This window comes from Mytilus edulis, chromosome 5, assembly GCF_963676685.1.
Source record: "Mytilus edulis chromosome 5, xbMytEdul2.2, whole genome shotgun sequence".
Taxonomy (NCBI): domain Eukaryota; kingdom Metazoa; phylum Mollusca; class Bivalvia; order Mytilida; family Mytilidae; genus Mytilus; species Mytilus edulis.
This window is the reverse complement of record NC_092348.1, coordinates 76,649,469-76,662,431: the sequence shown is the minus strand read 5'-3', so window position 1 is coordinate 76,662,431 and position 12,963 is coordinate 76,649,469. Positions and strand designations below refer to the sequence as shown.

The 12,963-nt window shown below is 30.9% G+C and overlaps 1 protein-coding gene across 2 annotated transcripts in view; it reads left to right on the top strand.

Annotated features, from left to right (window-relative positions):
- LOC139524486 (uncharacterized) overlaps window positions 1-12,963 on the top strand; it is a 44,316-nt gene that overhangs the window by 29,207 nt on the left and 2,146 nt on the right. The window contains exons 5-7 of one of the 2 annotated variants that reach the window (XM_071319278.1): window positions 3,242-3,461; window positions 10,884-10,913; window positions 12,259-12,319. In XM_071319278.1, coding sequence (XP_071175379.1) covers window positions 3,242-3,461; window positions 10,884-10,913; window positions 12,259-12,311 — 303 coding nt within the window. In that variant the 3' untranslated portion in view covers window positions 12,312-12,319. Of the gene's footprint in view, window positions 1-3,241; window positions 3,462-10,883; window positions 10,914-12,258; window positions 12,335-12,963 lie in introns of both variants that reach the window. The other variant, XM_071319279.1, reaches the window with a different exon arrangement.

The following is a 12,963-nucleotide window of genomic DNA, read 5'->3' as shown; positions in this document are numbered from 1 at the left end:
AAGTTAAGATTTTTGTAATGTTGAATTCTCTCTTATTATAAGTAATAGGATAACTATATTTGATATGTGCGTACCTTGAAAGGTCCTCATGTCTGTCAGACAGTTTTCACTTGACCTCGACCTCATTTCATGGATCAGTGAACAAGGTAAAGTATTGGTGGTCAAGTCCTTATCTCAGATACTACAAGCAATAGGGCTAGTTTATTCAGTGCATGGAAGGACTGTAAGGTGTACATGTCCAACTGGCAGGTGTCATCTGACCTTGACCTCATTTTCATGGTTCAGTGGTTATAGGTAAATTTTTGTGTTTTGGTCTGTTTTTCTAATACTATATGCAATAGGTCTACTATATTTGTTGTATGGAATGGTTGTAAGGTGTACCTATCTAGCGGGCAGATGTCATGTGACCTTGACCTCATTTTTATGGTTCAGTGGTCAAAGTTAAGTTTTTGAGTTTTGGTCTTTTTATCTAATACTATATGCCTTAGGTCATCTATATTTGGTGTATGGAAATATTTTATGATCTTTATGTCAGTCGCGCAGGTTTTATTTGACCCTGAGCTCATTTTCACGGTTCATTGCACAGTGTTAAGTTTTTGTGTTTTGGTCTATTTTTCTTAAACTATAAGTAATAGGTCAACTATATGTGTTGTATAGAAACATTGTTAGCTGTACATGTCTGCCTGGCATGGTTCATTTGACCTTGACCTCATTTTCAAGGTTCATTGGTCTTTGTTTAGTTATCTTGGTTAATGTTAAGTTTATGTGACAGTTGTATTAAAGCTTAGCTTTATACTTAGGACTATCAACATAATATCAATGATTAGTATAGAAGGCGAGACATTTCAGCGTGTGCACTCTTGTTTATATTAAATATTTAAACATCCAAGTTTAAACTCTTTTTTGAAAATATAAACCAACTTAATACATTGTCTGTCTATTTCTTGTCATAGTACTCAGTGTTTTATTTTATTTCTTCTTATCTCTTTTACGATTTCCCCCATACCTGGTATATTATTAGGTTAGGAATTATCTTAACCAACGATTACTGTTTCGAACAGTTATTTCCTAGGTTGTCTCATACACACTTATCCCAAACATGTTAAACCAAACCAGATTCTTTTTGAGCCTATAAAAAAATCTTAAATTTGGGAGAGGGCATTGTTTACCCCTTCCTGTACGTCCGTGCGTCTGTCATGCCTTTCGCCAATCACATTAGGGACATATAGTTATTCCAGATCCTCCTTAGGTTTGAATGCTAGAAAGAGTTCATTTTGCTGGCTGTTCGTACATATATAAAAGGTGTGCATGTCATCAGGGTTCTGATTTGTATTAATTTTTGCTCTTTGTTAGATAGTGGAACTTTTTATTTTTCGGAGTTTTTACTTGCATTTGAGGTGCATATCGCATCCGGATAACTCCTTCTACTGTTTGAATGCTAGGAAGTTTTCACCTTGCTGGAAGTTTGTTCATATTAGGAAGATTTGCAGGTCGTCTTTTGATATTTGCTCTTTTTGGAGATCGTTGGAGATTTCATTTTTAGAGTATCTACTTGTATTAGACGCGTTTCCAAATAACACTTCTTACAGTGACATATGTGCCCAACTTTGGGTATTTTGAAATATCACTTTTGCATCTGCAGCATTATTTGTATTCAGGACATAAATTCATTCTACAGGACACAATTATGTTTCTAAGAAAATCAGACCTCTAGTTTTTCTGTTAAATGTTTTCCCCATTTTTTGTTGTTTTTTCGCTGACTTTAAGGATGATGTTTTCAATGTAGAAGTTGGGCGGACAGTGGCATATATTTGAAAGCTATGAAGCGTTTTTGGATATGTTACACATTTCGTGTATCTTATGTAATTCGTATCTGAGAAATTAGCAATTAAAAACTCATATAAAGTCAACATTTTGGAATTGTTTCACCACGAGTTATCTTGTGCCGATTATTATATTGCTGCTTCCAGTTTAAAATCACGAACTAAAATAATAGGCATCCAATACATTTCACAATTTTGATTGTTTTATTATTGAATTATTTGTTTGAAAAATTAAATTTAGTTTATTTTTGTTTTGAGGAGTATGTTATGTGTTAGATTTTTAACTTTAAATATTTAAAATGTTTCAATTATTCTTTTTGTGATAACTGTACGTGAACGTTAAATATATATCTCAAAGAAGAATACAAATCTTTGGATGATACACATGATTTTGCATTTTATGAAAATGTAATAAATTTCTGGTATCAGTCTAAAATTCCTTAAATATTTTCCGCTTTCGTAATATAATATTGAACATCAAAACTATATTATAATAACTATTATAATTTCTACCAGCACCAACATTATAACAAGAGCCGAATGATTTTATTTTTCATGTTAAAGATTCCCCGTATAAAATGTACCTATAATCATGATAATGGTACAATGTACACTGTAAAACACGAAATTAAGAAAATTGTGACCACGAAAACTTACGTTTATAATCATGATCAATATGAAATATAATAGATTTTCCTATTATTTGCAAATTAATTAACCCGTGTTTTACTCTGTTATCTCCAAACTCGTAAACAAGTGGCCTTTTTTTAACACTGGTCAACCTACCAATAATATTTGAAATAAAACGATACACATTTAAACCACACCCTTCTGAAAACAATCATACGCTATTTATGTTTGTAATATCATAAACTATAAAAATATTCAGTTGAACGTTTTTTAATCAGTAAACAAAATTAAAACAAGTTGCATAAATCAGGTCTAAAACTTCAATCCTGGTATCTATGATGAGTTTATTAACAACCACTGGGTCGATGCCACTGCTGGTGCAGATTTATTTCCCCGAGGGTTTCACCAGCCCAGTAGTCAGCACTTCTGTGTTGACTTGAGTTATCAATATATGTACATAATTATAGATTAACTGTTAACTTTAAATTTTTGAAATACTCAGACTTTTCTACCTTAGGAACAGATTACCTTAGCTGTATTTAGCAAAACTTTTTGGAATACTCGGTCTTCAATGTTTATTTGGCATTTAATTTTTTTTTATTCGAGCGTTACTTGGTAAGTCTTTTGTAGACGAACCGGCGTCTGGTGTTAATATAAAATTTCAATCCTGGTATCTATGATGAGTTTATTTATATCTTGCTAAAATATCTCATTTTATCCCAACTGATGTTATATTAAACCTTTATACTCTTCATAATTTAATAAAAGTGTTTTTTTTTTTATTGTAGCCTGGTTCATCATTGGAAGATATATCAAATACTAATTCTGACAGTTTTACATGCAAAAACAAATCGTCTTACATGAGCACAATAAATACAACATTCCCTATTCTAAAAGCTCTCAATTCAATAGAAACTAAATTGATAGTTTCTGTTTATGTTGAAGGATATTATGACCTCCCATCAGGAGCAGAATATACATATGACTTTACATTTGCGCTTAGTAAGAGTAAGTAGAATGATTTTATTATCAATCAAAGAAGAGCTTGTATTGACATTATTTAGAGTTAATTTCCTGCCTACAATTATTTATTATCAAAGTCAAAAGAATAAAAGCCATTTCAAAAACTACCCGCTCTATATTGGAAATTAATTTTCGAATTGTATAAAGCATAGAGCTTGCCCTTAAACAAATATGTATACTAGTTTAGTCATAATGGACGTCATACTTAACTCAGAAATCTACATAAGAAACTAAAATTAAAAATCATACAAGACTAATAAAGGCCAGAGGCCCCTGACTTGGGACAGGCGCAAAATTGTGGCGGGGTTAAACATTTTTTTTTTAGATATCAACCCTCCCCCTATACCTCTAGCCAATGTAGAAAAAACAAACGCACTAATACGCACAGTAAAATTCAGTTCAAGAGAAGTCCGAGTCTGATGTCAGAATATGAAACAAAAGAAAATAAACATAATGACAATAATATATAAAAACAACAGACTACTAGCAGTTAACTGACTTGCCAGCTCTAGACCTCAATTAAAATGATTGAAAGATTATGTCTGTCTCATATGAATATCAGGCACAGTCCTTCCTGTTAGAGGTTTAGTATTATATCATCATGAAATATACGAGAAGAACATAACCCGTTTCATGCCTACAACTGGTTTTATAATAAATGTGTTTAATGCCGATGCAAAGACCCTATAAGTGAATCAATTTAAAGCCAACATATGCAATCTTTAATGACCTGACAACAGTATCGTAACTATATCCCTTCTTAATAAGTCTGTTTAAAGTTTTTGTTAGCTTTTGAGGTGAGTACTGACATTTTTGTGCTTTGTAAAGAATACTACCATAGAAGATTGGATGTGAAATACCTGATCGTATAAGATGTTTGCATGTTGAGTTATATCTACGAATTATTTCCTTATACCAATGATACAATTTAGTAAATGTTTTGACTAGATATCGAAAACCCTGGTGTAATCATATTTCAGTAATACATAAATTTCTTACATAAACATTTAATACGTTGTTTTATAAACGAGCGAATCGTACAAGTTGGGATATATAAACACCATAAGATGATGACAAGGGAACGTCACCATATAAAAAAGGATAATTAACGATAGGAAATGAAAAATGATCTCTTTTATCATAATTTTTTTGTATTAAGCTTCTCGTTAATGATATAGATATCAAGATTGTTGACATATTCTCTAAACTGCCCGCGATTTCGCGGTTGTGTTCTAGTATATTTAAAATGCAAAGATTATTATATTAAAATTATCAAGTTGTAGGTCATCACCTTAGCAAACAAGCTTTTCAAGACGTTACGTTACGCTTGCTGAATTATTTTTTGTTCAAAAGATTCATATTGGACAGTTCTCATTAAAATCATACGCAATTTGTTTGCTACTATGACCGTTATAGGCAACCTATTAATAGTAAATAGTAATTATTGAAAGGGGTCTCCAAATCATCATGCCTTTAGACATAAGTTTTCTTGCATTTGGTTTTGCAGTTTTAGTAAAGAGGATTTTGTTAAATTGATCGTTTGAATATGAAGATTGACTCTGTTGTAATATTATTTAAACAAACGAAACTATATGAGGGTCTTTTGTAAAAAAAATAATCACCTTATTTTTATTACAAATAAGGATTCAAATTGACTTTGTTGAAGTACGTTCATTATTTAATTTTCGGTTATCGAAATGCATTAATGAATAATGAAATATTTCGTTTTCAATATTCAATGTTTAGTTTTAATTTATAAACTAATTTGTATTTTAGTATTCAAGCTGAGACTTGAAAATTGAAAATGATGATTAATTATTTGGTTGATACTATCCTGTCTTAATTCATTTTCTATGTCAAATTATATGTTAAAAAGAAAAACCCAAACATATACATAAACAAACTTTGCATTGTATCTTTTTTCCAATATTTGAGATATCAATTTGCATCAAATTGCTATATTCTTTGAATATCTTATTAAGACAAGGCATTGAATAAAAATGAGGGAATAAATATAACGCTAAAGCTCTCTCTTGTACAAAGAGTTATACAAAACACAGAATACCTCTTGTATATTAAATATTTGTACTCAAGATGTTCAGTGCACAGTCGCTTTGAATACGTTTGACATTATATAATAAAGTAAACCAAACCGCATCATAACAATTATAGTGTTAAAGCACATACCATAATGACACAGCCACATCTTTGCACATTATATAAGTATCTTTGTATATTATATACGTATATTTGGACTGCATATAAATATATTTGAACGTATATGTGCACATCATATAAGGATAAATGAACATAACGTAAGAATATACAATGTCAACTTGACAAAATATAAACTTGTTTGCATATAAAAACAACTGCGCATCATATAATGAAAATAAACATTATAAGACAATTTCGGCCTTCCATTTTTTGGTCGTTTATTTTCCATTCATTGATAGTGATTCTAGAATTTGTATATATTGTATATACCTCTACATGTGTCGCAGAATCCATTTAAAGTTAGAAGTGCTAAGGAGATGGGATTCATCTGGGCATATACAAATCGCTTTAGCATTTGACAAAGCTTAACCGAATGAAACTTTCAGTTTGAACAAACAGGGTTTCGTTAAAATACTTTAAAATTCATAATTAAATTGATTAGTTATTACGTGTGCATTTTCATTTTAAATTTGAAAACTGTGCCTGTGAAACGAAGTTAAAATTATAGCTCGATTGTAACAGCCAAAAAAAAAGCAGGATAAACCACTCAAAAAAAGCTCAACTTCAGAGGGGACTTTTAATTAAAGTTCGCAAGTTGTCAGTTTCCCTAAAACTAAGTAAAAATATTTTGTGAAGAGTCATAAAGCAGGATAAAGCGTAACAAAAATCTTACTTTACCGGCACACCTAATTTAACTCTAGTTTATAACTGTATTCAATATATTTCAGGCGCTTATTTATTGAAATGTAACAAAACTCTAACAAGTGGTGGATTCTTCAAAGGTACACTACATCGTGACAGGATAATTGCCCGAAAAAAATATAATTTTCTGCATAAAATGGGTCCAAACATTTTCCGCTCGGCGGCCTGCCTCCACTTACAGGGCAGGCAATTTACGGCCATGCCGCATCATTTGTGCAATCATTTGTATCATTGTTAGGAATGTAACTTATTCACTATTTTAAAACCCGACGTGTTCAAATAAGTTTTGTGTGACGCCAAACTATGTACAGACGTGTAATTCATTTAAGCATACAGAATAAACTACAATAAATCTTATCTATTTTAACCGAACATCAAATGTGTTGGAAATGAGATTCAATCTCCCAAGAATCGAATATAGTGTCACCATAAAGTATGTAAAACATTGTCAATGAATATAATCAAACACATTTATCTGCCGAATAAATTCATCGATATTTTTTACCCGGAACTATCTATTTGGTGGTTTAGTAGGCAATGACCTGTCAAATTAGTCTTTTAAGGGAGTTTGCTACTCAATTTCAAAATAACAAGCTTTTCATAACAATAGTTTATATTGATAGGAGATTAATAAACAAAAAGAGCGAAACAAAAATGTAGGTCCGTGTGCTTGTTTTCTAGATATAAGCCATAGAAGTTTTGGCGGGAACATGTACCATCTTGATTTTTCATAACTTTATCATTTATAAATTCAATTCTCAAAATCTTTAAAAAAAACCCAACAATTTATAAGACTATTACAGATGGCTAATAATTATAAATGAAAAAGATTTATAAAAAGAAAGATGGGGGTTAGTGGGCAAATTTTTAAAACACATTCAAATTGTTTAAACCAGAGGAATCCGAAAATCTTTCAAAAATTCCAAAACATGACAAGCGAATATCCTTAAATAAAATGAATCAGTTTTTTTATTTTTAAAAATTATAATTAAAAGTACAAATAATTTAGTAGTTTTGGAAACGTAAGATGACCAGTATATACTCTGAGTGAATGGACGAAGTAACCCCAAATTAGATATGTTATTAAAATTCATTGATCATGTATCAATAAGAAAACTGCCCAGGACATATAAATGCATTCAGGACTCTTTATAGTTATCATATATTCACACAGGAAGAATGTATACTTTCGTTGCACGCTGTTTGTTTTAAAATTGAGAATGGAAATGGGGAATGTTTCAAAGAGCAGTGAATTGTGGTAGATTTTGAAAACGAACTTCAATAGATTTATTTTTATTAAAAAACTACTTAGCATTTTATCTTTCATGATACCTAATGCTGCTGTGCTGTGTATTTCGTTAAGTGGTGTAAATGTATCATAAATTATACAGTTTACCCATAACAGTATGGGTTTTACTTTTCTGTGAAATAGGGATCTTTGCTAAGAAAAAATGCTATACTTTTTTTTTAAACATAAGCTTTTTATAAAAATACTCGTTGTAGCATAATACATGTAATTAGTTTCAACGGTGTAAATTCTATCATAAATTAAAATGTTGACCTATTAGGGTAGGTTTAATTTTCCATAATATGGAGAGGAATAGGGGTCAACATACAATGACGGAGAAAAAGTACAACAAAAAACTTTCTAGAAATATGTTTTGCATTCAATATACGCAACGTAGCAGTTGTACTAATAACAGTGATGGAAATGTTATTATAAACTGATATGTTTTACCTAAGAGGATAAAATAATCTATCAACTAAATATTCGATATGGTATTACTATTATAAGTTATACAGTTTTTAAATATTAGGGTATGGGATCCAATTTTCAATGGTAACTAGAAGCTCCAAGGAGCCTTTGTCGCTCACCTGATATTCTAATTTACAATTGATGCATAAATTAATGCAACCGTTATACTTTTGCTTTAGTTTCAGATTAATAAGCTAAAAACTGCATTTTATCCCTTTTTTTCTATTTTTAGCAATGTCTGCAATATTGGTTGGCTTGCAGGCAGGGTCATCGAACATTTCTTTAAAACTAGATTACCTAAATAAAATGATTGTGGATTTGGTTTGGTTACATTTGTCTTAGTTGTTTTAGAGGATTTAACTGTTGTAAAAGATTACACAAATGTTTTAAAACTAGATACCCTAATGATGATTGTGACCAAGTTTGGTTAAATTTGTTTGAGTAGTTTCAGAGGAGAAGATTTTTGTAATATTAAGAAAATAAGAAAAATTATTAAAAGTTTACTATAATGAAAAATAATTCCTCAAGGGGTCAATTGACTATTTTGGTCATTGGACTTATTTTTAGATCTTACTTTGCTGAACATTATTGCTGTTTACAGTCTATCGGTATCTATAATATATTAATCAAGATATCAACCAAACATTGCAAAATTTCCTTAAAATAGACAATCCAGGGGTAGCAACCCAACAACAGGTTGTCCGATTTGTCTGAAAATTTCAGGGCAGATAGATCTTGACAGATAGATACTGAAAAATAAAAAAAAGAGTTATTGGTGAATTTACAATCTCAATCATTAAAACATTGTACCAAAATTAAAACCTTTGATTTTTCAACTCTTTATACCACTATTCCACATACTAAACTTAAAGCCCGACTAAAAGAACTCGTCAGCTTATGTTTCTTTAACAAAAAGGGCACTAGATATCTGAAATTCAGCTAACTTTGTGAAAAATCATACAGAGTCAAAGAAAGAATACACCGAAGAGGATATCACTGCCATGCTGGACTCTTTAATTGACATATCTGATATTCTTCCTAAGTCATAATAACCATCCATCATTATCGAACTGAACAAAGAAATAACACGACGGGTGCCGTATACGGTGCAGGAAACACCTGATTTTACTCCCGTTTTTTGGTGGAGTTCGTGTTGTTTCTTATTTATTTTTTATAACTGTTGATGTAAATGTCCTTTGGTTTTATAAGTCTTTGTTTACTCCTTGGTTTTGATTGTTATTGTCTTGATCTGATTAACAATTTGATCAGTGTCAGATTTGCTCGCAATGCTCTGCTTTGAGAGATATAAGCCAAAATTTACATTTTACCCCTGTGTTCTATTTTTAGCCATGACGGTCATTTTGGTTAGTATGCCGGGTCATCGGACACATTTTTTCAAAATAGATACATTGTACCCTAGTTTTGATTGTGGCCAAATTTGGTTATATTTGGCCCAGTAGTTTCAGAGAAGAAGTTTTTAGTAAAAGTTAACTGACGACGGCGACGACGACAACGGACCATTGCTAAGATGATCTGAAAGCATGTCTGTTTAAATATATTGTTCATTCAAGATAAATAGATCATAGAGTTAAAGGTTACCCTTTTAGGTAAGGGGGTTCAATTTTGCAGTTTTAAAGTGGTTTAACTGTTATAATTTATTAACAATATACCTACATGAAAATGATATACAAATAATGCAATGTAAATATATTTTCATTCAACTCCTTTGAAGTAGTTCTTTGTAACTTTTCGTAATTTCGTTCATCGACTTCATGAACGTAACATAAAAAAGAGAGATAAAAAGTAAAATCACATAAATACTGAACTCAGAAGAAAATCAAAATTGGAAAGTCCCTAATCACATGGCAAAGTCAAATGACAAAACAAATCAAAAACGGATGGACAACAACTGTCATGTTCCTGACTTGGTACAGGCATTTTCAAATGTAGAAAATGGTGGATTAAACCTGGTTTTATAACGCTAAACCTCTCACTTTGTACGACAGCCTCATCAAATCTCACTTATATGACAGTCGTAAAGTTTTAGTTTAACCGACCCTTACTGTTAATTTCTAGATATGAGTCTTAATCAAATGGCAAAATCAAAAGCTCAAACACATCATACGAATGGAGAACAACTGTCATACTCCTAACTTGAAACAGGCATTTTCTTATGTAGAAAATGGTGAATTGAACCTGGTTTGATACCGCTAAACCTCTCACTTTGTACGACAGTCTCATTAAATCTCACTTGTATGACAGTCGCATCAAATTCTTTTATATTTACCACGATGTTTGAATAAAACAGTCATAATAGGTAAAATAGTCACAATATGGGTACATCAGTCATCATAGTGTCACAATCTCAAAACAAAATATTTCCCTAAAAAGCTAAAAAAAACATGTATCAAATTTAAAAGCCACATGCATTGCTTCGCGTGTATGACGTCAGAAAATATAAACGTCTCATATCGCTGTTTAAATAACAGATGTGACTATTTTGGATCATGATGCAATAAATACGAATTAGCAATGTAGTGGTAACAACGTGTACATATGATGTGGTAAAGAGACGCATAATGCAACTATAGGTAAACGTGCGGCCTTCAACAATCAAAGTCAGTTTCTTTGAGGGGTGGCACTTACCGGCTTCCAAACATAGAAACAAATCTTTGTCAAGTAAAAAATTATTGGAGAGTTGTTTTTATGTACTTGTTCCTGGTCTTTTATAGGTCCTGGAAATGATGTTGGATTAAGAAATAGTGAGTACCATTTCCAATATCATTAAGGTTTGTGTTTCTGGTAAATGTTTGAAATAGCTTGCACTTTATATGACATAATATTTGTATTGTGAGTCACTTATTAATGGTTGTATCATTGTTGTTGACTTTTCCATTAATACGAAAAAAACGTGATTGATAAACTCAAACCACATTTTACCTGTAAATTTGCGCAACGGTGGTAAATGTTAATGAAATTTAATCCATTGAGGCAAATGGAATACTAAATGTACTTCATTTTGAAAACAAATGATATAATTGCAATGTCTCAGATTCATGTTGCTATACCACAATTACAGTGTCATAGTCGAAGGGACGTTTATAAGAAAAAATACACAATAGAAAGTTCGTTGCTCCTGGAAAAACATAGTGTATATGACATGTCGATACTAGTTCAGATTGTTCTACTCTCTAACAACAATGCATATATTCCGAGCGAATTTGAAACAGTAACATCACACACAGTAGTAACTGACACTGCCTTCAATCGCATTTGAAAATTAAGGAACACCCCATGTCATTTAGTATTCACTTACCTAGTTGTTGTTATACAATCCTGATATGCCTGATGTGTTTTGATGAGTTTAATGAATTATTATCATTTTGAATTCCATAGAATTGAAGATATAGCAACAAGAGGATGATTCAAAATAAAACACTTTCAAAAACACTTTCAAAAAAATTTCAAAATGGAGACCTTGTACATACTATTTATATTTAATGTTGAGTAATTGACAAACATGGTAACATTGGTTGCACGTAACTATCATTGAACTCCAAATGAATATAATACGACGCACTTGTCTTGATTGACCTTCATCCGAAACGCACAAAGAATCATCCAAAATTTAGCTTAATTCATATATTGTCATCATCGACAAAAGGAGTAAGAACATAAGTTTCTATGTGGATCTAAATTTATCAAATGAGGCAATGTTTTTCAATCAAATTGAAAATATGACCACTAGAGCAAAGAGTTTTACTATTTTTTTTTATTAAAAAATCCCTTCTGTTCTACCACCAATATACTAAACATTTGAAAACTGGGTGAAAGGAATAACAAAATTTACCTATGTTGACGATTGTCAACTATACATTATGTATTATATATTTTGTTTTACGTTTTGCGATTATAGTTAGATGGACAAGGTGATAAAATATAATAATTTACTATAACTTCAGTAGGAAAACAGTCAAGTGGCGTTGGTGCAGTCGCTCGATTAAGCAACATTTCAATTAGATCCATTTATATGTAGGCTTCATTGAAAATGTAAAATATCACAATCCATTAGTATATTACTATGTGCAGAATTATTTGATTTTGCAGAAAATCTTTGGAATTGTTTCTACCTGGTATTCATTCTAGGAATATTGTTTTAGTTTAAATGGTAAGACAGGAAAACGTTAGTATTATTAGAACATACAATATAAATTGCCTATTTAAAAAAAAACTGGTTTAGAAAGCGCTAACATTTTATTTAACATATTAGTTCAAGTTTTGAAAATGACTCTTTTAAAACGGCTGGTTAGATAATTTAAAAAAAAAAGAATTATAATCAGTTAGTTGTTTTGTTTGTTTTACATTTATGTTATCAATGTTGTATAAAAAATTAGCTAATGTCCCCAGCTTGTGAATGATGGATTTTCTGGACATAGAAACATTAAACTATATACATTAACTTTTGAGACATGTGAGAAGTAGCTTATCAAATTGAAACGCATACTTAGTATTGTAAATACCATAGTAATTTCTTTTACATACTAACGAACCAAAACTTAGAATAATGTTTACCGTGTTTCGTGTATGCTATCTAATTCAAAGATAGATATATTACTTCCGTTCCGCTCCCGTGATTTTGTTCTTTTTTTATGATATATTTTCATGTGTAAAAGAAATGGATACAGGGAAATTGCGTTCTGGCTCCTAAGCTACAAATTAACACATTATGGTTACATTCTCTCTTGCAGTCAATATATTCTTAGCCACTTAAGCATAAAGTATATAAATATTTTTTTTAACACTTTTAATAAT